This window comes from Schistocerca piceifrons, chromosome 3 (genome assembly GCF_021461385.2).
Source record: "Schistocerca piceifrons isolate TAMUIC-IGC-003096 chromosome 3, iqSchPice1.1, whole genome shotgun sequence".
NCBI classification, from domain to species: Eukaryota; Metazoa; Arthropoda; class Insecta; order Orthoptera; family Acrididae; genus Schistocerca; species Schistocerca piceifrons.
Genome location: NC_060140.1, coordinates 388406818 through 388430280, shown reverse-complemented (window position 1 = coordinate 388430280; position 23463 = coordinate 388406818). Strand labels below are relative to the sequence as shown.

The 23463-nt window shown below is 38.6% G+C and overlaps 1 protein-coding gene across 2 annotated transcripts in view; it reads left to right on the top strand.

Annotated features, from left to right (window-relative positions):
* Window positions 1-23463, top strand: part of LOC124790039 (glycerol-3-phosphate phosphatase) — a 65408-nt gene that overhangs the window by 6932 nt on the left and 35013 nt on the right. The window contains exon 1 of one of the 2 annotated variants that reach the window (XM_047257595.1): window positions 21485-22063. The exons of the other annotated variant lie outside the window; for it this stretch is intronic. Within the exon in view, the coding sequence (XP_047113551.1) occupies window positions 21914-22063 (150 nt within the window). The 5' untranslated portion in view covers window positions 21485-21913. Of the gene's footprint in view, window positions 1-21484; window positions 22064-23463 lie in introns of those variants that run through there. 2 annotated transcript variants of the gene reach the window in all.

The window sequence follows — 23463 nt, the reverse complement described above, 5'->3', positions numbered from 1 at the left end:
GGAGGGTTACGACAATGTAGGGTATATTGTAAGGAGAGTTCACACACACACAATTCAGAGAAGCTAATGTTGGTGGGAAGGGTCCAGATGGGAAAGGCTGTGAAACAGTCACTGAAATGAAGAACATCGTGTTGGGCACCGTGCTCAGCAGCTGGAAGGTCTGGCCGGTTTTTGGCCACAGTTCATCTGTGGCCATTCATGTGGACAGACAGCTTGTTGGTTGCCATACCCACATAGAACGCAACACAGTGGTTGCAGCTTACCTTGTAGATCTCGACTGGTTTCAGAGGTAGCCACGCCTTTGATGGGATATGTGATGCTTGAGACTGGACTGAAGTAGGTGGTGGTGGTGGTTGTGGTGGTGGTGGTGGTGGTGGTAGTGGAAGGAAGGATGGATGTATGGGACAAATCTTACACCTAAATCTATTACAGGGATATGACCTGTGAGGCAAGGGGTTGTGAGCAAGAGATTGTGTAAGGATGGACGAGGATATTGTGTAGGTTTGGTGGGCATTGGAATACCGCTGTGGGAGATGTGGGAAGGACAGTGGACAGAACATTCCTCATTTCAGAGCACGACAAGAGGTAGTTGAAACCCTGGTGTAGAATGTGATTCAGTTGCTCCAGTCCTGTCCGGTACTGAGTCAGGATCTGGTGCAATTGTGCTGTTTAATACTCCCAAGTGGGTCATTACTAGAGGTAACACTTGTAGGCGTTAACAGAGTGATACAATGAAAGTTTATTTTATTATTATTAATTTAAATAGTGCTTTAGTTCATAAAGTGTAAGTTTATTTTATTGTTCTTGAATTAAACTAAGATTAAAATGTGATTTTGCTGAAACGTGTTTACTTTGGAACATAAAGGCAGCAAATCTTTGCATGTTTACAAAGTACACAGCAAGCTTGTGTCATGAAAAATGGCGCACCCCTTCAAGAGTGGGGATATTTAAATTGTTCTGTTTTACCAAGTGGCTTCCTCTTTCATTTCTTTCCCCTAGTCCATATTCACCAACTGTTTTTCCTTCATTTCCTACCCCTAATATCGAATACCAGTTCCCAATGAAACTAAATTCATATCTCCTGTAACTCTCTGAATATTTTTTTTATTTCATAATATATTTTTTCAGTCTCATCATCTGCTGAGCTAGTTGGCATACACACTTGTACTACTTCGGTTGGTGTTGGTTTCGTGTCTGTCTTGGCTATGATAATGCATTCACTATGCTGTTCATAGTAGCTTACTCACATTGCTATTTTCTTATTCATTATTAGACATACTCTAGCATTTCCTGTATTTGATATTGTATTTATAATCTTGTACCCACTTAAGCAGAAGTCTTGTTCATCCTGCCACCGAACTTCACCAATACAGAAAAAAAGAAAGGTCTTTGAATTGTTAAACACTATGCATGAACTGCTGAGAAAGTAGTAGTAAAATGCAGCAGGTAACCTAACTATGAACAGATAAAGTCTCAGAGATTAAACATAAGGTGCATTATGTTATAGTAGACAGGAGAAGATGAATGGAATCAATTTGTGTCTTAAAAATGCTTTAACTTTATCAACACACAGCAAAATGGTGTAAGATTGATCTTTCTTTCTTACCCCCTTCCCATCCCCCTCTCCCACCCAATTACGCTCAGTTATGATTGGTCAAAATTTAGCGAATGGAGAACACAAGAAAGGAATCAGAAAAAAGTGTTAATGTATTTTTCCTTCTGATTAAAGGACCAGAAAAAAAGTGATCAATCTCCGTCTCTCTTCCCTGTAATATACAGAGTGCCAGCAAACAGAAATGATTCCTCAAAATCTGAGGAATTTTTAAAATAATGTGTGAAACACAAATTGGGTGCTATTAATTGGAACACGAAATCACTCTTAGATATAATTTTTTTTTCCCAATTACGTTGAAGAATAGCATCAGAATTAAGAATGGGAAAAATGAAATTTTTAGAGTTACAAATGCTCAGTGTGCCTTAACATCAGTATTGTTTGGAAATACGTACTTTAGATGATGATGTCCTTCCAAAAATTTCACAAGTACAAAAGAATCTTCTATTAAATTTTCCATATTTGCTTCCTCAAGGTACTGCATCCGAGCTTCACTCACATTCGCTGACACCACCTCGCCTTCAGATTCTTCCGTGTACAAATTTCTTCTAGGCCTGAAAAAAAGTAACACCAACAGTATTGAAACCCATGTTTTGATTTGATTTGATTTTTTATTGCTCCAGTTTTATCATATGACACAAATTGTATAATTGATATTGGACAGGTCAAAGATAAGTTACAATAATACATAGTATTAGCAAAATAGTAGGCAAATTAAAAATAGGTACCTATTACAGTTAATTTTGTTACATAGCCAGAAATTCTCTGACTGAATAGAAACAGTGCTTTATTAGAAATGCCTTTAGTTTAGCTTTAAGTATTGGGTGAGTAGCATTTTTTATTTCCTCTGGTACCTTATTGTGTAGTGTTACACCAATGTTAATTATGCTCCTCTGATAGGCGGGTCTTCTGTGATATTTGTGATGTATATTTCATTTCACTCTGGTACAATAGTTGTGTACATTTTTGTTCTGTAGAAGTTTGCCTGTTTTCAGGAGGTAGTCCCTAGTGAACAAGATAGTTTCATACATGAATAAACTTGGAACATTTAGAACACCAAGTTCAGTAAAGTGGGATTTACAGGACTCCACCTTTTTAAGGCCACAAATTATTCTTAGAGCTCTTTTTTGCATTCTAAAAACCTTTACACTGTGAATTGAGTATCCCCAGAAAACGATCCCATATCGGACTAGTGAGTGGAACTGTGCATAGTATGCCTGCAGTACTGTTGTTTTGCTTGTTGTAGCCTTTAAAATTCTTAGGCCATAGCACACAGATGATAGTTTTCTAGACAAGTTATTTATATGTGTGTCCCACTTTGTCTTGCTGAACCCACAGACCCAAAAATTTTGACACTTACATTTTCCAGGGGATCATTTTTTAATTGTGCTTGAATATACATTTGATTAGTTGAAGGAATTAAATGAAAATACACACACCGTTTTTTCAGTATTTATAATGAGTTCGTTTTTTGTGAACCACTCAGAAAGTCTTTTCATAGAACTTTCTGCTGTGGACTGCAAAGTTTCTGGACTGAATCCAGTGAGCAATATGCTGGTGTCATGGACAAACAGGATAGTTTTTGTGGGACTCATATAGTCGTCCACATAAATCAGGAAGAGTAGTTTACCTAAGATTGAGCTCTGTGGTACACCATATTTTATTGGTAATTCACTAGAAAGAAAGGAGTTGTTTCTTGTTTTATTCATTTTGCTGAATTCATACTGAAGTGATACTTGGTGCCTACAGTTTTTTAGGTATGAACTCAACCAGCTATGTGCTACACCTCATACTCCTCGTCTTTCTAATTTTTCAAACAGAATGTTATGGTCCAGGACATCAAAGGCTTTTGATAGATCTAGAAAAATACCTGCGTTGATCAAGGGATTTTAAAATGCAGTCTAAGAATTTGAAAATTGCTATCTGTGTAGATTTAGACTTTCTAAAACCATGTTGTTGTACTGTACGTGGTGCATATTTATTTATGAAACTTAAAAGCCTGTCATAGAAGAGTTTTTCTAGAATTTTTGAGAAGGAACTTACAGGTTGGTATTTTGATATTTTTTCAGAAGAACCTTATTTGAGCAGTGGTGAAACTTTTGCTATTTTAAAAATATCAGGAAATACACCAGTTTTTAAAGGCAGGTTGAAAAATTTTGCCAAGGTGTTTGCTATGTGGCGAGCACATGTTTTTAATATGAAATCAGGTACTTCATCAAGACCACTTGACATTTTATTGCTTAATGAATTTAATTTTACTTATAATTTCATTGGGGTTTGTTTCATAAACATACATAGAAGCAGTCAAGATCACTGACTTGCTGGAGAAACTTGGGACTGGTCCTTGACAGTGTACTTGAATGAGGTCTTCAGCTAGTGAAGTGAAGTATTCATTGAGTTTTTCCACAACTGAATGTGGGTCTGTGACTTTTGAGCCTTCTAGTGGTAATGATACATTCTTTTTCTTTGGTACTGAACTACAAATTTCTTTCTTTATAACTCTCCAAGTGGATCTCATTTTGTTACATGAGTTTCTAATCAAATTGTCATTCCACATAATTTTTGCCTCTTTGACTACTCTACCATAGATTCTTTTGTAGGCTTTTGAATAATCTGCAAATTCTTGGGCTACTCTATATTTCTTACAACAGTACTGCAGAAATATGTTTCTCTCACTGGAAATTTTTATGCCTTTAGTTACCCATTGCTTATTATTGTTAGGTTTTACTGTTTTTACTACTTTTGGAAATTCTACATTAAAATAGCAAAGAAAGATGCTCTGAAAACTCATGTGCATGCTATCAACATTGTTTTGAGTGGTGATGCCTTCCCAGTTTTCCTCTGCCAGTAAGAGATTAAAAATTCTAATGTTATCTTCAGAAAAGGTTCTTTTTTCAACTACTTTTTCGGAACTGCTACTGCTTGTTGGCATTTCTATACACAGCAGCTGTGCCTCATGATCACTATAACCAATGCTCAGTACTCTGTTTGTGAATCTGTAATTTGTTTCTGAGATGAATATTTGGTCAAAATGGAATTTGTGCATTCTGTTAATTTTGTTGGGCAGTATATTGTGGGGACCATATTTAATGAATGTGTTGGTCATGTTTATCTAAGCATCTCGGGTGCTGCTGTCTTTTGAAAAACCAATATTGAAATCCCCACAAAGCACTACCTTCATATTTAGTGTACTGATCCTGTTCAGCAGAACCTCTAGTTTATTCATGAAGACTGGCAGTTTTCCACTTGGTGCTCTATATATTAATAACTATGAAATTAAGCTCGGGCAGTTTAGCAATGGAAAGTTCAAAGTCTTTTTCAATTGAGTCAATATAACTGTTACTGACATCACTGAAATTTATTTGTTCTTTTATTTGTTCTTTCACAAAGATAGCAGAGCCATCATGTTTGGAAAACTCTTGGCTAAAGTGACTTGCTAATCTATATCCTGAGATTGAGGTTAATTTTACTTCATCATTTCGTAGCCAATGTTCAGTAATGCAAATTATGTCTACATTTAGTTCATACTGGAATAGTGCTTCCAACATGGAAATTTTATTTGTGAGTGACTGAACGTTATGGTGTAGTATAGTAAAATCTGGGTATTTAGTAACTTTAATTGAAATGGTTTCTGATTCTTTATATACTGGCATTTCTAATACAGCACGTACCCTAAAAAATGTTCGGTATCTTTGTTGTGTGTGGCTTCTGTTTGCTGCTGGCAATCAGCAGGTGAGTTAACTTATGTATCTTGTATAAGTTTTGCTTCATCCACATCTGTCCTCTTCAGTTTAAACCATTTCATAATTTTTGTTTGGCTGACGACTTGATCATTTGTTTCTCACCTAATCAGTTTAAACCACTTGGTAATTTGCGTTTGGTAGATGATACTTTCATTTTCTGGGCTCATGGTAGTGTGAATTTAAGTGGTTTATATCCAAAAATCCACCTGAAAATGTGTTTCACAATGGAGGTGGAAAAGAATGACTGCCTTTCCTTCCTTGATATGTTGGTGAGGAAGAAGGTTGGTAGTATGTTTGGTCATGCAATGTATAGGCAGCAAACTTAAACCGGCTTGTATCTACTGGCTGATAGTTATCATTACATGGCTCAGCATGAAAGGGTACTTTATACATTGCTTCACAGGATCCAGGTCATCTCAGACCCTGAAAGTTCTTCAGCTTAGTCCATCTCGAAGTCACCTTTTGTGATAATAAGACAGATCAGATGGGTGTTGCACTATCGACCGACCATGCACTGGATGATTGATGATAATACTGAAGTAACACCAAAGTCTCGGGCCCTTTTTCCTTACACGGGAAGAATTTCCGAAAGGATTTTGTCATATTTTGTGGCAATATGATGTGAAATGTGTTTTTCGACCACCATCTAAGATTAGAGTCCTTTTAGGATCCACAAATGACTTTGGATTGTGTAAGGCAGGCACCTATCATACTCCTGGCACTCTTGGGAAGTCATGTATTGGCCAGGCCATCAGGACAGTGGAGGTCCAGTACTCCAAGCATAAGCATCACAGTTGCTTACAACAAACAAGCAATTCTGCTGTTGCCTTGGTACAAGTCATCCTATGGAATATAACAACATGAAGACTCTGGCATGCAATTCCATCTATTGGCATAGCATTACTAAGAAAGTTGATTATGATCTTTAAACAATTAATTAATAGATCTAAAAGATAAGAATTTTAAATGATTAATAAAATAGTCTTTAAAAAAAAAAATCTCACGGGATGGATAAGGATGGTTCGCATATTTGAATTGATCAATGAAGCAGATAGATATGGGACACAAAGTCCCAGAGTGCCCGAGAGAGCATCCCAGAGTGCCCGAGAGAGCATCCCAGAGTGCCCGAGAGAGCATCCCAGAGTGCCCGAGAGAGCATCCCAGAGTGCCCGAGAGAGCATCCCAGAGTGCCCCAGAGAGCATCCCAGAGTGCCCCAGAGAGCATCCCAGAGTGCCCCAGAGAGCATCCCAGAGTGCAGTAGACGGCATCCCAGACTGCCCCAGAGACCTAAAACACCAAGAAGAACCGCTTCATGGCTTTTGACAAGATCAATGTGTAGAAGAGTGATAATAAAAAAAAAATCTCATGGGATAGATAAGGATGGTTCGCATATTTGAACTGATCAATAATGTAGATAGATATGGGACAGAAAATCCCAGAGTGCCCCAGAGAGCATCCCAGAGTGCCCCAGAGAGCATCCCAGAGTGCAGTAGACAGCATCCCAGAGTGCCCCAGAGACCTAAAACACCAAGAAGAATCGCTTCTCGGCTTTTGACAAGATCATTGTGTAGAAGAATGCCCCAGAAAGCATCCCAGAGTGCCCCAGAGAGCATCCCAGAGTGCAGTAGACAGCATCCCAGAGTGCCCCAGAGACCTAAAACACCAAGAAGAATCGCTTCTCGGCTTTTGACAAGCACTTGTGCACTCTGAGATTTTCTGTCCCATATCTATCTACTTTATTGATCAGTTCAAATATGCGAACCATCCTTATCTATCCCGTGAGATTTTTTTTTTTTTAAAAAAAGACTATTTCATTAATCATTTAAAATTCTTATCTTTTAGATCTATTAACTAATTGTTCAAAGATCATAATGTATCGTGGGTTGCAGGGGTTCCGACCCCTGGGGAGGTGGGTGGGTATTCATTCATGGCTGTGTGCGCCGCCATATTGGCGGGTGACCTTGAACGGGACTTAGCCGCAGCACAAGGTGCCTGGCGGATCGCGCTAGAGTTCCAACTAAGCGCGATCCACTGGAAAAAAACTTCCGGTGCCGCCATTGCGGTTTATCAGTGCGCTACTTCCTGCCGCGCCCAGCGAGCATCTAGTTATCTGCAGGAAGTGTGACGTATTACGCTGCTCTTATCAGTACATGCAGGCAGCTACGGCTTGTTTGGAGGACTTGTAGTTCATTTATATAATGAAGCTGCTGCATTGAATTTAACACGAGGCAACTGCATGTTTTACACAGCCATGCAGCGTTCTTATTGATTATTAAGATTATGATCCTTTTTTTTTTTTTTCTCCAGGAGTTCCGACTCCGGGGCAGGTGGGTGGGTTTATTTTATTATCACTTTTCTACGCATTGATCTTGTCAAAAGCCGAGAAGTGATTCTTCTTGGTGTTTTAGGTCTCTGGGGCACTCTGGGATGCTCAGACATGCCGTACAGGAGGAGGAGATATACAAGAAGATCAAGAATGCCTGTCTACAAATCTGTGGACATTTTTTCTATGACACCTAATAATGTTGCTCAAGAAGAATTACTGACTGGGCCAATTACTTTTGTTGGAGCGAAGATTAATTTTTCTTGTACAACTACAGAAGTTGTTACTGGTAATAGTTGGTTGACAATTGCTATTGTGAGAGGTAGTGATAAGCCTCTTGAAGGTTTGGAGGCCTATTATGATAGAGATATTGTTGCTTATCGTGCCTTTTCTATTGGAGTTAAGGGCGATAGGAATTGTGGTACAGCTGTTGTATTAACAGACAAACTATTTGCATTGTATACAAGGAACAGAAGACGTGTTAATGCTAATGTGAGAATTAATATCTGGGTTAAGATAGATGGAGTACTAACAAAGTACATTAAAGTTCAAGGAGATGTAACTGTATATTATCATCCTTAATAAAGAGAACCATCCTTATCTATCCCGTGAGGATTTTTTTTTTTTTTTTTTTTTTTTTTTTTTTTTTTTTTTTTTTTTTTTTTTTTTTTTTAAAAATTAAAAATACTAATCAGCTACTGAAGTATCTTTATCTATTGTGGGTTGCAGGGGTTCCGACCCCTGGGGAGGTGGGTGGGTATTCATTCATGGCTGTGTGCGCCGCCATATTGGCGGGTGACCTTGAACGGGACTTAGCCGCAGCACGAGGCGCCTGGCGGATCGCACTAGAGTTTTAACTACACATTTTTCTTGAACTTTAATGTACTTTGTTAGTACTCCATCTATCTTAACCCAGATATTAATTCTCTCATTAGCATTAACACGTCTTCTGTTCCTTGTATACAATGCAAATGGTTTGTCTGTTAATACAACAGCTGTACCATAATTCCTATCGCCCTTAACTCCAATAGAAAAGGTACGATAAGCAACAATATCTCTGTCACAATAGGCCTCCAAACCTTCAAGAGGCTTATCACTACCTCTCACAATAGCAATTGTCAACCAACTATTACCAGTAACAACTTCTGTAGTTGTACAAGAAAAATTAATCTTCGCTCCAACAAAAGTAATTGGCCCAGCCAGTAATTCTTCTTGAGCAACATTATTAGGTGTCATAGAAAAAGTGTCCACAGTTTTGTAGACAGGCATTCTTGATTTTCTTGTATATCTCCTCCTCCTGTATGGCATGGCTGTGTGCTTCGTGTGGCTGCCTCGAGTGAAATGAGCGTGCTGCTGCCTGCATGGCGGATGTACGTCAGAGATAAGTGGGCGCAGCAGGAAGTAGCGCACTGATAAACCGCAATGGCGGCGCCGGAAGTTATTTTTCCAGCGGATCACACTTAGTTAAAATTCTAGCGCGATCCGCCAGGCGCCTCGTGCTGCGGCTAAGTCCCGTTCAAGGTCACCCGCCAATATGGTGGCGCACACAGCCATGAATGAAGTAATTGGCCCAGTCAGTAATTCTTCTTCAGCACGAGACGCCTGGCGGATCGCGCTAGAGTTTTAACTAAGCGCGATCCGCTGGAAAAATAACTTCCGGTGCCGCCATTGCGGTTTATCGGTGCGCTATTTCCTGCTGCGCCCAGCGAGCTTCTACTTATCTACAGGAAGTGTGACGTATTACGCTGCTCTTACCAGTACATGGAGGCAGCTACGGCTTGTTTGGAGGACTTGTAGTTCATTTATATAATGAAGCTGCTGCGTTGAATTTAACACGAGGCAACTGCATGTTTTACACAGCCATGCAGCGTTCTTGTTGATTATTAACATTATGATCTTTTTTTTTTTTTTTTTTTATTTCTGCAGGAGTTCCGACTCCTGGGGAGGTGGGTGGGTAATTTAGATATGGAGGTGTTCAATTAAATTATGCGTGGAATCTGTTCTCTACCTTGTCAAAAAATAGAGGGACAGAGTTACTGCTATGTTCTTGCATTTGTGCCTTGAAAATGATGTGGTGTGTACCTGTTGAAATGGTAGTGGTTGTCAAAGATGTAACGTGGTTGCATTCACGTAAGTTATTTTAACATCCTATATGCCAGGAAAAACTTAGGTTTCTCTCTTCCAATATTCTTCTCACAAACATCCCCAGGAAGTCCAACGAATCACTAACAGCACTTACAGAACATTTTGAAACTGCAACATCTCACACTAGAGAATGTGACTGCTTACGCCAACTTGCCTTTGGCAAACAAGATACCGTTCTCAAATGTCCACAACACCATCGTGCCACACAACACAGTTACATCATGGTTCTAAGCAGACTAGTGTACAGCACACTTTGGTTGACCCCAATCTCTCCACATTCTACAATTAACAGTGTACAGTTTTCTTTGTAAAGTTACAAAATAGGTAAAGTCACTGTTGGAGTACTGCAAGAGGGGGAATAATGAATGGCCTTCTTTCCCCAAAATAGTTCCTTTTGCTTGCAACTGTTATCAAATTACGTAAGGATATATAGAAGTAATTTTCATAATTATCGATGTTATATTAATTATTACCACATTATTGGAATCATAATTGTGAACTTTCACTGTGAAGTGGCTAAAAAGTCAGGTTTAGAGTATGTTCTTTTCCATGAAAAATTTGCCCACTAGATTAACACTGGTTGTATTTGGTTACTAGTGTACTTTACAGAAGTTGCTTGTTGTGGCTGCTGTTTTCAAGTGATGTATAATTTGGCTTACTCTGAATTCCTGAAGGCTCTCCATGATGGTGGACTTGTGGAACTTTATGAGTGAGTGAATGAATGAATATTATTTGGGGTTTGGATTGAAATGTAAGTTTATATGATGAGGCTTTATTAAACATTATGACCCACTGGTGCCACAGTCAAACATGTTCTCTCAGTAGTTATTATTTAAAAGAATAGGAGTTTGGAGTTTGCTTCTATTGACAGTTTAAAATTTTATTTTTATCAGTGTAGCATGTTTCCAGTAACTTCCGCTCACAGTTGGTGATGGATGAATGCAGTTTATAGTTTCACATCACAAGATGTTAATTATCAGAGTGGGCTTCAGGATGTGCCAATAATTTTACAGAATGTAGTCTGTGAGTGAAAAGGAAGTTTGTAACGAGGATGAAAAGTTAATTTGTTTTTGAAGTTGTTTATGCCAGTAAATATTGTGGAGAGCTAGACAAAGAATGTGAAAATTGTATATGTAAAACATTTTGGCTTAAAAGACAGTAACTTCTTATCTTTCCTTTTGGCCTCATTTTAGTCATACTATTTATTTCAAATGAGAATATCTTGCTAACTTGGAAACAAAATTTTCCGTGTCAAAAAGACAAAAGAAAACATTTTACCCAGTAATCGAAAGATGCCAAGTTGATGGGAAAAACGTGTTTTAATGTAATACATGCACATGAAATACAAGATTTCTTTGTAGTGATTGTTCTGAAATGTATCATATTAAACAGAAATAAAAATAATAAAGAAAGAATACATAAGTTATTTCATGCGCTCCTTAGTCAGCCAAACCAATAAAATAATAATAATAATTATAATAATAATAATCTCGGCTATAACTGTTACCTTCTCTTACTGAAAGCACAAGGAACCTGCATGCATGTAGAGGTACATTTGGACATGCGTGACTAAAACGTAGTGCTGGGTGGCACTGGCAATAAATCCATGCAGATTTTAGGAACAGGCATCAGGCTTTGACATTTTAATCATTTTTGTTAAATAACAAGAAAAGTAAAATCTTTTTCTTTGGAATGCTTATAAAAAATTTTATGCCATTCTATATGGTAACACTGTAAGATAGCAGATCCTAAACATTCAGTTGTGGAGAGAAAAAAAATAGGGAAGTAATTATTGATGTGCTGGGAACAATTTTAATTCTTTTCACAAAGATAGGTGTTGTTATAGGGTTCTTCTTTAATGCATGATGGAAGTCTGTAAATTACATTTAGTCATAGTGCTCTGTTGGCCAGATCCATTAATTTGTAACAACTTATTAAAAATAAATTCAGTCCTGTCCATTAATTTGAAAGTGGTTATGTGAGGCTGGTATTTTTTTTTTAAATTATGATCCAATCTTTGACATCCATTGTCAGTGACTCACATTATGGCTTATCTATTACATTGAGATTAAAGCATGTCAATTACCAAAATTAAATACATTATGAATTCTTCTCTTAGAATTTAATTTCCGTGAACCTTGGTTCCAGCCTATGATATGGCATCAGTCAGTGGAACAACTTACTGTAAATAACTGGAACATCTTTTTCCAAATATGGGGCCCATGAGATATTATGAAACTGAACAATGACAAAAGCTATAGAAACTGTCTAGCAGGCACCCTAATGGTTGTTATCGGTAAAGAATTTGGTGTGCCAAGGTTGCATTATATTAGAAAGTTAATGGCAAAAAGTCCCAAATCATGTAGCTTTTGTCCTTCCTCTTTACTGACTGAGAATAAAAAAATATTCTGAGACCCAGGATAAGGATCGGGGTTAATTTAAGGAAAACATGTGGAGGGGTGGCCCAACTTGATGCGTCATTTACCATTACCAAACAAATATTTTTTGTTAGTAGCAATTCTACCGTAAGACAACTAACAGTCGCAAAGATTCTTGCCAAATTTATACAAAAGTTAAATATTTAAATTTATATCACAGTGGATAAAGACATTTACATTACATGTAAAATTACAAGTGGTACTCGAAGAACATGTCAACATGCAATGGCGGCCTGATTACAAACAGTTAATTGATTAAATAAACCTGTAGTGGAACTCTGTCCGTGCATCCGGCGACACCCCCACATTGGCACGATACCAAAATAATGACAGTAAACTACTCAACTGGAGTCTGGAATGGGAAATCTGTAGAATTCGGTGCAACCTGCCAATACTTAGGCCTCGTGTGATGGGAAAGCCGCCAAAGCAAAATGAAAAAAAAGAGAGTCCCTGCCTCTGGCCAGCAGATTGGCAGTGCGTCAACTGCTGCCTGTACAAGGCTGTCAACATATACCAAACAACAAACAGCAAATATGTTTCATAGAAATTAACATACACAGCAATATCTAAGTGGGCAATTAAAGATTATTTTCAAGGAAATCACCTATTTGAACTTCAGTATAGGAGCGGCCCATTCGTGTGTTGCAAGTTAATCTTCCTAGCGGTAACAAGAAACAATGAACAGTCATTTAAAAGAATAATCACATTATAACTAAACAAGATTAAATAAGTAAAGTTATACCCTTACTGTGGCCTCTTGATACTAATAGACACTGTAACTGGGATACGCACCAAATGGGAGGTGGCCGATTAAAGTGTACCCCTACAACTCGAAGGGCGTCTCAACATGGAGTAATAGAGTGTGCAAATACAAGAATGGACACACACGACTCATATGTGCGTACCTTTAGGTTGAGTGCACACAACTTTAGTCACAGGCCAAATCCAATAACTCACCCCAGGAAGAGGCATAGTGTCTACAACAAACAGAAATTACAATCAGCTGTATCAAATACTCAATGATAACAAACAATGATTTCAGTTACCGGGTTAAAATTGCAAAATACTAGCTTGGTGCTTACAGAAACCTCCAGATTGACACACACAGCTCCAAAAGGGATCACTGAAAGGCATAAAGGAACCACATTCCTGGTCAGCTCACACTGGGCAGAATTAACAGTCTATAAGCACAGTACTTACTGAACAGTCTTCATAGATAATTTGAAATAAATGCCACAAAGCCCAATAGCTTCACAATTCCAGGTAGGTATCTGATAATACTGCCCCATTGCTTGTAGCTGCTAACAAGTTGTTCAATACATCCCTGCATATTTAGCACACCACAGTTGATTGATGCACTTCATAAACAGGTTGCACATGACAAGAGCCACTCCTTGCCCACTAAACTCACTGGCGGCAGCATTCAATGCTGCAGGAAAACACTGGCCCCCATAACACAATGGTCAGTTGTTTCAACTCGCTGCAGTTGCCAGGATGGAGAGTACTCAGGCATACCCATCCAGCTCTGTGTCCCGCACACCACTTTCTACCACACAGCCCCAAAGGGAACACTTAACCAAGCAAAGACGATATGATGAGGGCCGGAATCGATAGAAAGCAAGTGCAAGTGGCGCTGTTAGGATCTCACACATGCCCTCACAGAAGCCACCATGGCTCATATTCAAGTCCAGTAGCTTTTGTTAATGTCAAAAGTGCAGTAGTCATTACCAAAAGAAATATAGGTGGGCAAAGTACAAAAAATAGAAGACAGAAATCATTTACTGTCGCAAGACCAGGCAGAAAAGATGTAAATTGTTTAGGAAAAGACATCGAGTTGAAAGTGAGAAAATGGCACACAACTTAACTTCCCATGAAAATGTCTCTGAGCGATAAATTTGTAACTAGTTTGCAGGTATAGAACAGCAGTTGAAAGAAAAAGACATTCTGCAAATAGAAAATGACCCAAGTAGAATTTTTAAGTCAGATGAAGATTCCTTTTTTTATTTTTATGTTTTTAATTTTAGAGTGATCACATATAAGAGGAATAAAGCTGTATGTGTGTTAGGAATGTTTGAGAAAGAAAATCTCTCTATACTTGTAACAGCAAATATGCAAATGTCCTCAGTATACTGTCAGATCGCTGCAGTTCCTGTACTTTTCTCCACCACTTCCGTGATTTTCTCAGAAAACGACAGCTGGCAGTGTAATGGTGGCCTCTATTAACAGTTCCCATTATTTTAGTGTGCATTTATTTTAAATCCACTGTACCATTTATTTCTGAAATAAACTTTTAGTTAATTATTCTGTGTGGAATCTAACATGGGAAGAACAATAAGCTCGCTGGACAGAATACCACATACCATTCACAGTCATGGAACATGGCATAAGAACAGTAGTCATGAAAAGTGCTGAAGGAATGATTTAGGTTCCCTTCTATGCTCCAAAGGAGCATACATGTCTATAGAGGCATGCCATTCAATAGAGACAACAATAAATAACACGGCATGCTGGGAGTGGCCCACAAGCTAGTTTGGAGATATTATTCCTAAAAACCAACAACAACAATAAAATTTAAGAAGTTACTAACTCTTGGCAAGGGGGTCCTCACTTTTAATGGAGTCTTTGAACAGGGTGGGCTATGGGTGGTTTACAATACTTTGTTCAGTGGCCTCTGGCAGCGTGGACAAACTCGCTCCAGTGGTGTACTTGCCGGTAAAGGGGTGCCTTTAACAGTGCTCCTGGTGCACACTGCACTTCACTGTACTATTTACACCACACTGCACACAATGTTCTATGTGCTGATACCGAGGCACAAATAAGCGTACAGCATCAGGCTTTGTATGGTGCAGTCGAGGGAAGTCCTTTGAAGGAACACAGCTCGGGAAGGCGGCGAAGAAGATGCAGTAGCACTCCTATTATTAACCGAACTGTTGTAGAACACTGATACTGCATGTGGGTGCAAAATCCTGCTGTCTGCGCATACTCCACCACAAGTGTGGCAGAGGATGATGCAAGCCACTGGCTTTGCACAGGGTGAGCTGCCGAGAGCACAGCTGTGAGGTGGTGCCTCCTCTAAGCTCTATTTCCAGCAGAAGTGACCAGCGAGGTTGCTAGAGGGATGCTGTGGTACCTTGATCCGGCAGGCACTTTGCTGTGGTTTATGGTCAGTGCTGCCTGTTTTCTGCTGCTACAGGTGGAGGCAAATGGAAGGAGTCACCACAGTGCCTAACCGACAGGGATTGGAGATGAGTGACACATCTCAAGGATGACAGTCAGTTTGAAACCTGTAGGAATTGCTGCTATCGGCAATTGCAGATCTCTCTTGAGTTTCTGAGCAAGCGCTGTGTGTATTGGACATTCAGGGTTGGGTATGTTATAAAAGGCCATTGTCCAGAGTCACATGAAGCTGCATGTCCTCAGTGGGCCAACCAACAAGGGAACTGGACAGTAGCTGACTGTGGAAGCAAGTAGTGTGATCCGAAGAGTTGCAAATTTGCCTCATTTCAAATGCTTCAAGATATTGAGTGCACTGACAGCCCAGTGACATCATTAACCACACAGTGTGGAGTTTGTACTTCAGGACTGAAGTGGTTCTGTGAGGTCTGGTAGTGTTTTTCTTCCTAAGGCTGAGGCCCACTCTGTCAGGTTATCGTGCAACTTCAGGGCAAATTAAAACTGTGAACTGGACTGAGACTCAAAAATGTAGTCTGAGACACAGTTTTAATCTGCAAAGAGGCTTCAAATCATTGCTCACTCTGCTGCAGAGTGAAAGTTCATCATGGATATGAAACCCATATCTGTATTTTACATTTATCAGTGATCAAGTGTTGCCGTTTTTTCAATATGTGCATGGCTGTACAGTGGAAACTCTCACCTTCCAAGATGCCAACAGCTGTAATCATAGGGCTGGATGCACATGCTCCTGGTGTGACACTCTTAGGCAGCAAATCACATCTCGGTTGGCCCACTGAAACAATTGATTTTCATTCTGTAGAAAATTTCTGGGACTATTTGGAACAATGGGTGAAAAAATAGTGGTCAACATCTGTGCTATTTTGTTGTTTTGTGGGATATATTGGTCAATGAGAGGTTTCCACTGGATATGGCATACCTGAAGAAATTTGTCAAATCTGTTAGTCACTGAAATGAGGCCACTGTGAAGAATAGAGGCAACTGAAACAAGGAAAATGAGTTTGGAGTGCTATGAATTTGTAGCATCTCATCTAGTAATCTCCAGTAGCTTCCACTTCAAAATGAGCTTGTTGTTGTTGGGGAAACTGAACTCAAAAAATCTTGTAGCAATAGTTTGTGGTACAAGTAGCAGATTCTACTGGAACTTAATTACTCAGTGATATTAGGCCACATTGCTGTGAATGTTTTTACACTAGTTTTCATATTACTTACGCAAGATGAAACACACTGTGAAAGTGTAAATACAGAGATTCCAAGAGGCTAGTTACACACTTGTTAACTAAAAAGTCTGCTATCTTTGAACTAAACTGCTTTCAAAGTATAATTCTTAGGATAAATACTTCCAGACAACAGAAATGCAGAATAACTATAGACAAAACCAAAGTAAATATTAACAGAGAAGACACTGCACTGTGAAAAGGAACGGAGTTTTAAATAAATAGATTGAGTGTGATTTCTGATTGTACATATGTGGATGGATTGAGTATTGAAATGATGACAAATATTTTGTAAGACCCTCACATGTTGGTATATTATAATGCAATTAAAATAACATTATGATTTACATGGCAGAGTTATGTGTGGCAGAGGTGAGGCATCAACCAATTGCAGCTTTTTCTCAGACTCCATTTACTCATTGTGTTACTTGTTCTGTAGGTACTTGTACATCCTTGCCGTATTTGGTAGAATGGAGGGGAACATAGCTAAACATGGAGTGATTTATATCAATTGCACCAGTGCTGGAATTTAGAATCTATGCTTTGTTTGTTTAAACAATTCGATGGGAAGAGAAAATATAGTATGTGGCATTTCTCTATGTGAACTTACGTGGGACACAGACAATTGTGTGACTGTGTCACTTGCAAAATAATGGATGTTATTAAAGTATGCACAAGAGCCAAAATTATGCTATCCACCGTTTGTTGGTAGATGTTCATCTGCAAGATACGTACAGCTAAAGAAATATGGGACAAACAAGCAAATTTATGAAGACTTTGGCCTCTTCTGAAGAATAGGGTTTCTGAAGACATTGTTAACAACCATACTTGAAAATAATTCTTAGTAGAAGAATGCATATCAGATATCATTTCTATGTCACAAAAACTAATGGCTCGAACTTGGAAGTTAGAGAACAATGGATTGCATGTATTCTATTTGCAGGGCTACCAGAGGAATATAAATCGACTGATTGTAGAAAATCCAAAATTACCCATCTTGAGAGACCCCATAAAACTAAACTGTGGCAAGAAGCAAATGGCAACTTCAGTAATAAGTGATCGACTGGATATGCTGCTGTGTGTGTCACCAAGAAAAAGTGTGATGCTGTTACATTAAAAAAGGCTCCAGGTGCTGTAACTGCAACAAGTACAGGCTTCTGGCAAAACGTCACAATAAGTGCAAAGTAAGACAATGAATGAACCACCAAACATTCTTTACAAATGCTGCTGTAGACAGAGATACATAGGATGGAATGATATTTAGGCTCTGGCACCTCAGTGCACTTGTCCACAGATCCATGTTATGAAAATAATCTTAAACCAGTGATAGCTGTGCAGGTTGTGATAGTAGATAATGACAACTGACATGGAAAAGCAGTATAGTATTACGTAGATGTTATCACAGGCAGCATGAAAGATTGGAGTAAAGTAGAGGAATTATGTTTTACAACAACAAAGCACAAATCTGCTGTCTAAAACAGTAGAAATAGGCCATTTTATTTTATCTTGGAGGTAAGGCTTTTATATTTATGACACACTCAAACATTTTACTTTTAGTAATTAACAGCCTCAGTTGCACTGTTTACCTAGAAATTTACCTAGGCTTCAGTCGGGATAACCCAACCTTCTTCAGAATAACATACCGTTTGTCCATAGGTAAACGGTGCAACTGAGGCTGTTAATTATTAAAATTAATATTTATACAGTTGCTGACAGGGCTGCGAAATGTTGAAGATATTTAAACTCAAACATTTAGTTGCTTATGCATTATTAGCCACTGAAAAGTTTCAACTAGACCAACCATGTGACCAGAGTTTGTTATAGTAAAGTCAGTAATGTGGTCAAACAGTGCAGACTTGTTGTGTAAAAGACAACGTCATAAGCTCTCTGAAGCAATGTGTGCACTACACACATGTTGGGCCAATGGCATTTTTCATAAGGGGGCAGTTAATACACCATTGTAATTTACTTAGAGGACATACAAACAAGTCTTCCTCTTTAACACTGTAGCTCGAGAGCCATCAGTAAACTCAGATTTGTGTGGCCGATGCAAACCATGTCAATTGGAGGAGTCATTTACTGCCTTACTTTAATTGATGACTATTACAGGGCAGCTTTTGCATATACTCCAAGAAATAAAAATAAAGCACCATAGCTTCTTGCTTTTGTTAATTTTGGACTCATATAATGAGTGAGCATTTGTCCAGTGCTGTCCATATTGGGGTAACAGCATATTGAATGCTGAATCTGTTGAGAATTTGCTCTGCATAGTGTATCTGGTATATCTACAAACAACCTTCTTTGCGGTTCCTGGTAATTTGGAGACTTGAGGACAGAAACCGGCAGAGAGCATGTGAGTAATATTCTGGCAAATTTTGTCATGCAAGAATGGATCTGACACGAATATACAGCACCATATACGCCAGAACAAAACTGAGTAACCAAACATAATCATACAATAGAGGACAAATGTAGGTGCATGCTGTTTGAAGCAATTTTCCAAATAAGTTGTGGTCAGTCTAATTGAGTGATCTCCAACTAAGGCACTGAAAAGCTTCCAGAAGAAGCTTGGGCTAGGAAGAAGCTGGATTTTTGACATCTTAAAACGTTTGGGAACAATCACATTACCAGAAGCAGCAAATGAAAATGGGAAAACAAGCATTCAGTGTATCTTGGTAGAATACTGTGAACAATCAAAGGCATATGTACTCTTCCAATCAAGTGTTCAGAGAATCATAAAATTGAGAGATGTTATTTTTGATGAATGTACTTCTGAACAGTATAAAGAAGAAACTGAGTTACTGGACCCAAGTGGATTGTACATCCCATTCGATGAACATAAAAATAATGGAGTGATGACAACTAAAAGGAAATGATACAAAGCCTGGTTCTGTCATCTTAAGTAGTAATTTGATGAGTAATAGCTGCAAAGAAGAATAAAGTCCGAACAATGGTTATATACAGCAAGTTGGCTGCTTCAGATAGTACGGTGTTGAATATAAACTTCTAAAGATTACCCACGTGTCAGTTGCAGGAATCAGGGTTCAAATATTTAATAGTTGCCATGTGTGGAAAGAAATGCTAATCTTCATTAACAACCCCAAGAGATATGTGTCTTCAAAACCAAACTAAGAGAAAGCTGAAAGATCTTAGTGAAGCTACTAACTGTTTAGGTATCCGCACTACTAAGAACAGCAAAGAAGGTCGTGCGGTAGTGTTCTCGCTTCCCGCGCCCGGGTTCGATTCCTGGCAGGGTCAGGGATTTTCTCTGCCTCGTGATGACTGGGTGTTGTGTGATGTCCTTAGGTTAGTTAGGTTTAAGTAGTTCTAAGTTCTAGGGGACTGATGACCATAGATGTTAAGTCCCATAGTGCTCAGAGCCGTTTGAACCATTTTTGAACAGCAAAGAAGGTTGTTTGTGAATAGACAAGAGACACCATGGTGGAGCAGATTTCCAACAGATTCATTATGAAAGGCTGTAAGCCGATCTGTTTGATACTGGACAATAACCAAGTACTCACTTATGATAAGAGTTGAGGAACAGAACAAGTGTAAGAACCCATGAAGAACACAAGCTTTTGTGGATCAATAGAAGTCTGATGTATGCCCATTTAGGAACAGGGCTGGAGATAACTAACTTGATGGGAATTGTTGTAGTAGTGTCTGCACAGGATACATTGGTTGGGGATGAATTTTCGTATGAAATGCTGGGTGAGTTCATTCTTGTATTTGGAAGGGGAGGCCACTTCAGTCCACTGTCATCTGCTAAGCAGTGCACATCTATTGATCGTCCTGCTTGAACACATTATGGCATCGTAGTCTCCATGCACCTTAGCTACAGGAAGAGTTCTGCATAACGAGGTGTGAGAGATTGTTTACAGAATAATTATGTTGGACAAGACAAAGAGGGGATAAAAATTTCAAAGACAAGAAAATCTTGCATTTCAATGATTTTGATGAACAAATTGTGTGAAGACTGATACAGAATTTCCACATGACAAACAAATAGCATCCCCCGAACAAAATCACTTTTTCTCTTAATAAGAGAAACTACGTTTTTTAAGGGAAATATTTCTTCATTATGGTAACTACTCCACAAGTTAGGCTTCAGGTTTGTCAGTTTTTTTGAGTTGCATATATTACTTTCATGTTTAAATTTTTGTGTAATTAATGTGTCTTTATTTACCAGATGGCACAAAAAAAAAGGTGACAGGAAGGTGTTTCTGGAACATTTAGAAATATGCAGTAAATGTTTGACTATTTAAATAAAATAAAAAAGTACCATGAAAAGGGTAGCTGATCATATAAATTGATGAAACATATGTTCACTGTTCTCATATGAGTGGACAGATGGATCTACTGAAGGAGTAAAGGCGCCAATTTCAAAAGGCCAATGTCTCATTATAGTAAACACAGGCAACAAAGATGTCTGATAAGGATATGTAGTTCTGCAGACTGCATGGTATTAATGTGACTAGAGTTGAAAAAGACATTCACTTTGTTGCGGCCTATGATTTTGTAGAACATAAATGTGAACATTTCTTTTAATCTTAAATGCTTTTTACCAAGCAGCAACAGAAAATTCCATCAATTTTATTAATGTGTTTATGAAATATTCCTGACCATAGGAGAAAAATTAGGTTTTGTGCCAAATTCACTTTTAATTTTCAAATCAAGAACTAAAATGGGAGATTACCATGAAGAGGTGAATGCTGGAATTTTTTCAAGGTAATTTATCATTTAACATCTGATTGAAGTACACACATAAAGTAGTGAGGCACTTCAGCTGAACAAATATATTTTTTATCAGGTGACTGGAACACAAAATGGTACCAAACTTGCCAAAAAACTCTGTTGTAGAGCCTGTCACTGCTATCACAGCGTTCTGCATGGAAAACTACCAAAAATGCATAGGAGGAAAGGTGGGACGGGGTATTGGCTAAATTATAACAATATTCAATTTGACTAGGAAATCACAAGTATTGACTTGCTTGCCTTAATAGATAGCAACAAATCTACAAATATTTGCATTGTAGATAAACTTCAGGCACTTTATGGTCATTTAGTTCTCCGTGTGCCCCCTTGTCACCCAGAAGTAAACACTATATAAATGGCATGGATGTTGGCAAAGAACTGGGTGGCTGCAAAGAACATTACTTTCAAGCAGGAAGATGTATGGAGGCTAATGGAATAAAACTTTTCCTCCATTACTGTGTAAGAACGGGTGGCAGTTTGCAGACACATGGGAGGTGTTGAAAAAACATATGTGGATCAAGAAAAGTGTTCAAAGTGGAAGAAGTGGTTTTCGAGATACGTGCCAGCAATACGGGGGGCACTAGCGATGATGACGACTTCAGACTATTCCATTCTGAAGACAGCAAATAAATGGAAGGTTAGTAGACAAAAAATTGATGTTCTGCATGCTCTTTATTTTACATATTGAGCACTGTAGTACGTAATGCTGTCCACTGCATCTTTTATGCTATTAATAGTGAAGGGTATGTTTTTTGACTTTTCCTTTGCATTGTGGGTGTTTGATTTAGCACTGCTTCCAACTCATTCTTTGTTTAAGCATTATCGAAATGTGTGCCGTAGGGAAACCATTAATGAAAATTTTTCTGTTTGCTGGTTCAACTGAAATATCATGTTTAATGCTTGCACACAAACAGTACGAACAAATCAGTCCTTACTCTGAATCCCAGAACTGAGGCAGCTGCAACCAAATTTCTGCTAGCTGCCCTACTTCCCACCCTATATTGTCATGGAGGTTCTTTCCCCATAGGTCTTCAAGCTTTGGCACTTTTTTTCCTCAGCCCTAATCTTCTGTAGAATTGCTTCTTTTTGACTGCCTTCCTTCATAGGACCATGTAAAAGGGTGATTAGTCCCAGATGCGTGGATCAAATTACAGTTCCCCCACCCATGGCGAATCTTTTTACATACTAACCAAATCGGAGATGACAGTAGATCTATATGAATGATCACCATGCAAGTATTGTCGTGGAGAGGCTCCTCTTAATATTTACAAAAAATACTAGAATAGGCTTCAGAGTAGAACTGCACTTCCTCTCCAGTGCGGCATTTCCCCTATAGTATGTTGACTGACTGCTGGCAACCTCCACCTGTACTGCTCTCCCCATGCTTCCTCAGCCAACTGCAAATCTACTGGCCATGTTGTTGTGCGTGCACTCTAATACAGGGATACCCCATTGCCACTTGTGGATCTAAAAGGTGCCAAGGCTATGACGCTACTCTTTTCCAAAGCAGAGAACTGACTTCTAATACTTGTAGTTTTACTGTGATGCAGACTGGGCCAGAAATTGTGAGGGTGGAAACTAGACAGCTTAATACCTGTTTAAATCTCAGGTAGCAGTGGTATCCTGGCATAGTTGTAACAAATTTCTAATTAACTTCAAAATATAAGTGGGCACTCATGGTGAGATAGGGAAAAAAGTGCAAGATTATTGACTTGTAGAATTGGCAATGGGTCTTTGGTTCCAGGCACATAAAAAAGGATATCTAACAGTAATCTTACAAAGTGATTCCAATTACAGTGAAGAAGCAAAATCAGTTGCAGCAAATATGAATAAATGACCACAATTTAACTAAGTTCTGGGAAAGTTTTGTACCTGTTAAGATGTCTGTGTACATCTCTCATTTAACATATTCTAAAATACTTGTCAAGTATTTATAATTCCCATCAAGGTTGAGTGCTGGAAAATGTTGAAGAAATTCCAGCTTAATGTTGTTAAGTAGGAGAGAATGTTCATGCTCAGAAAACACTGTGAAATTGT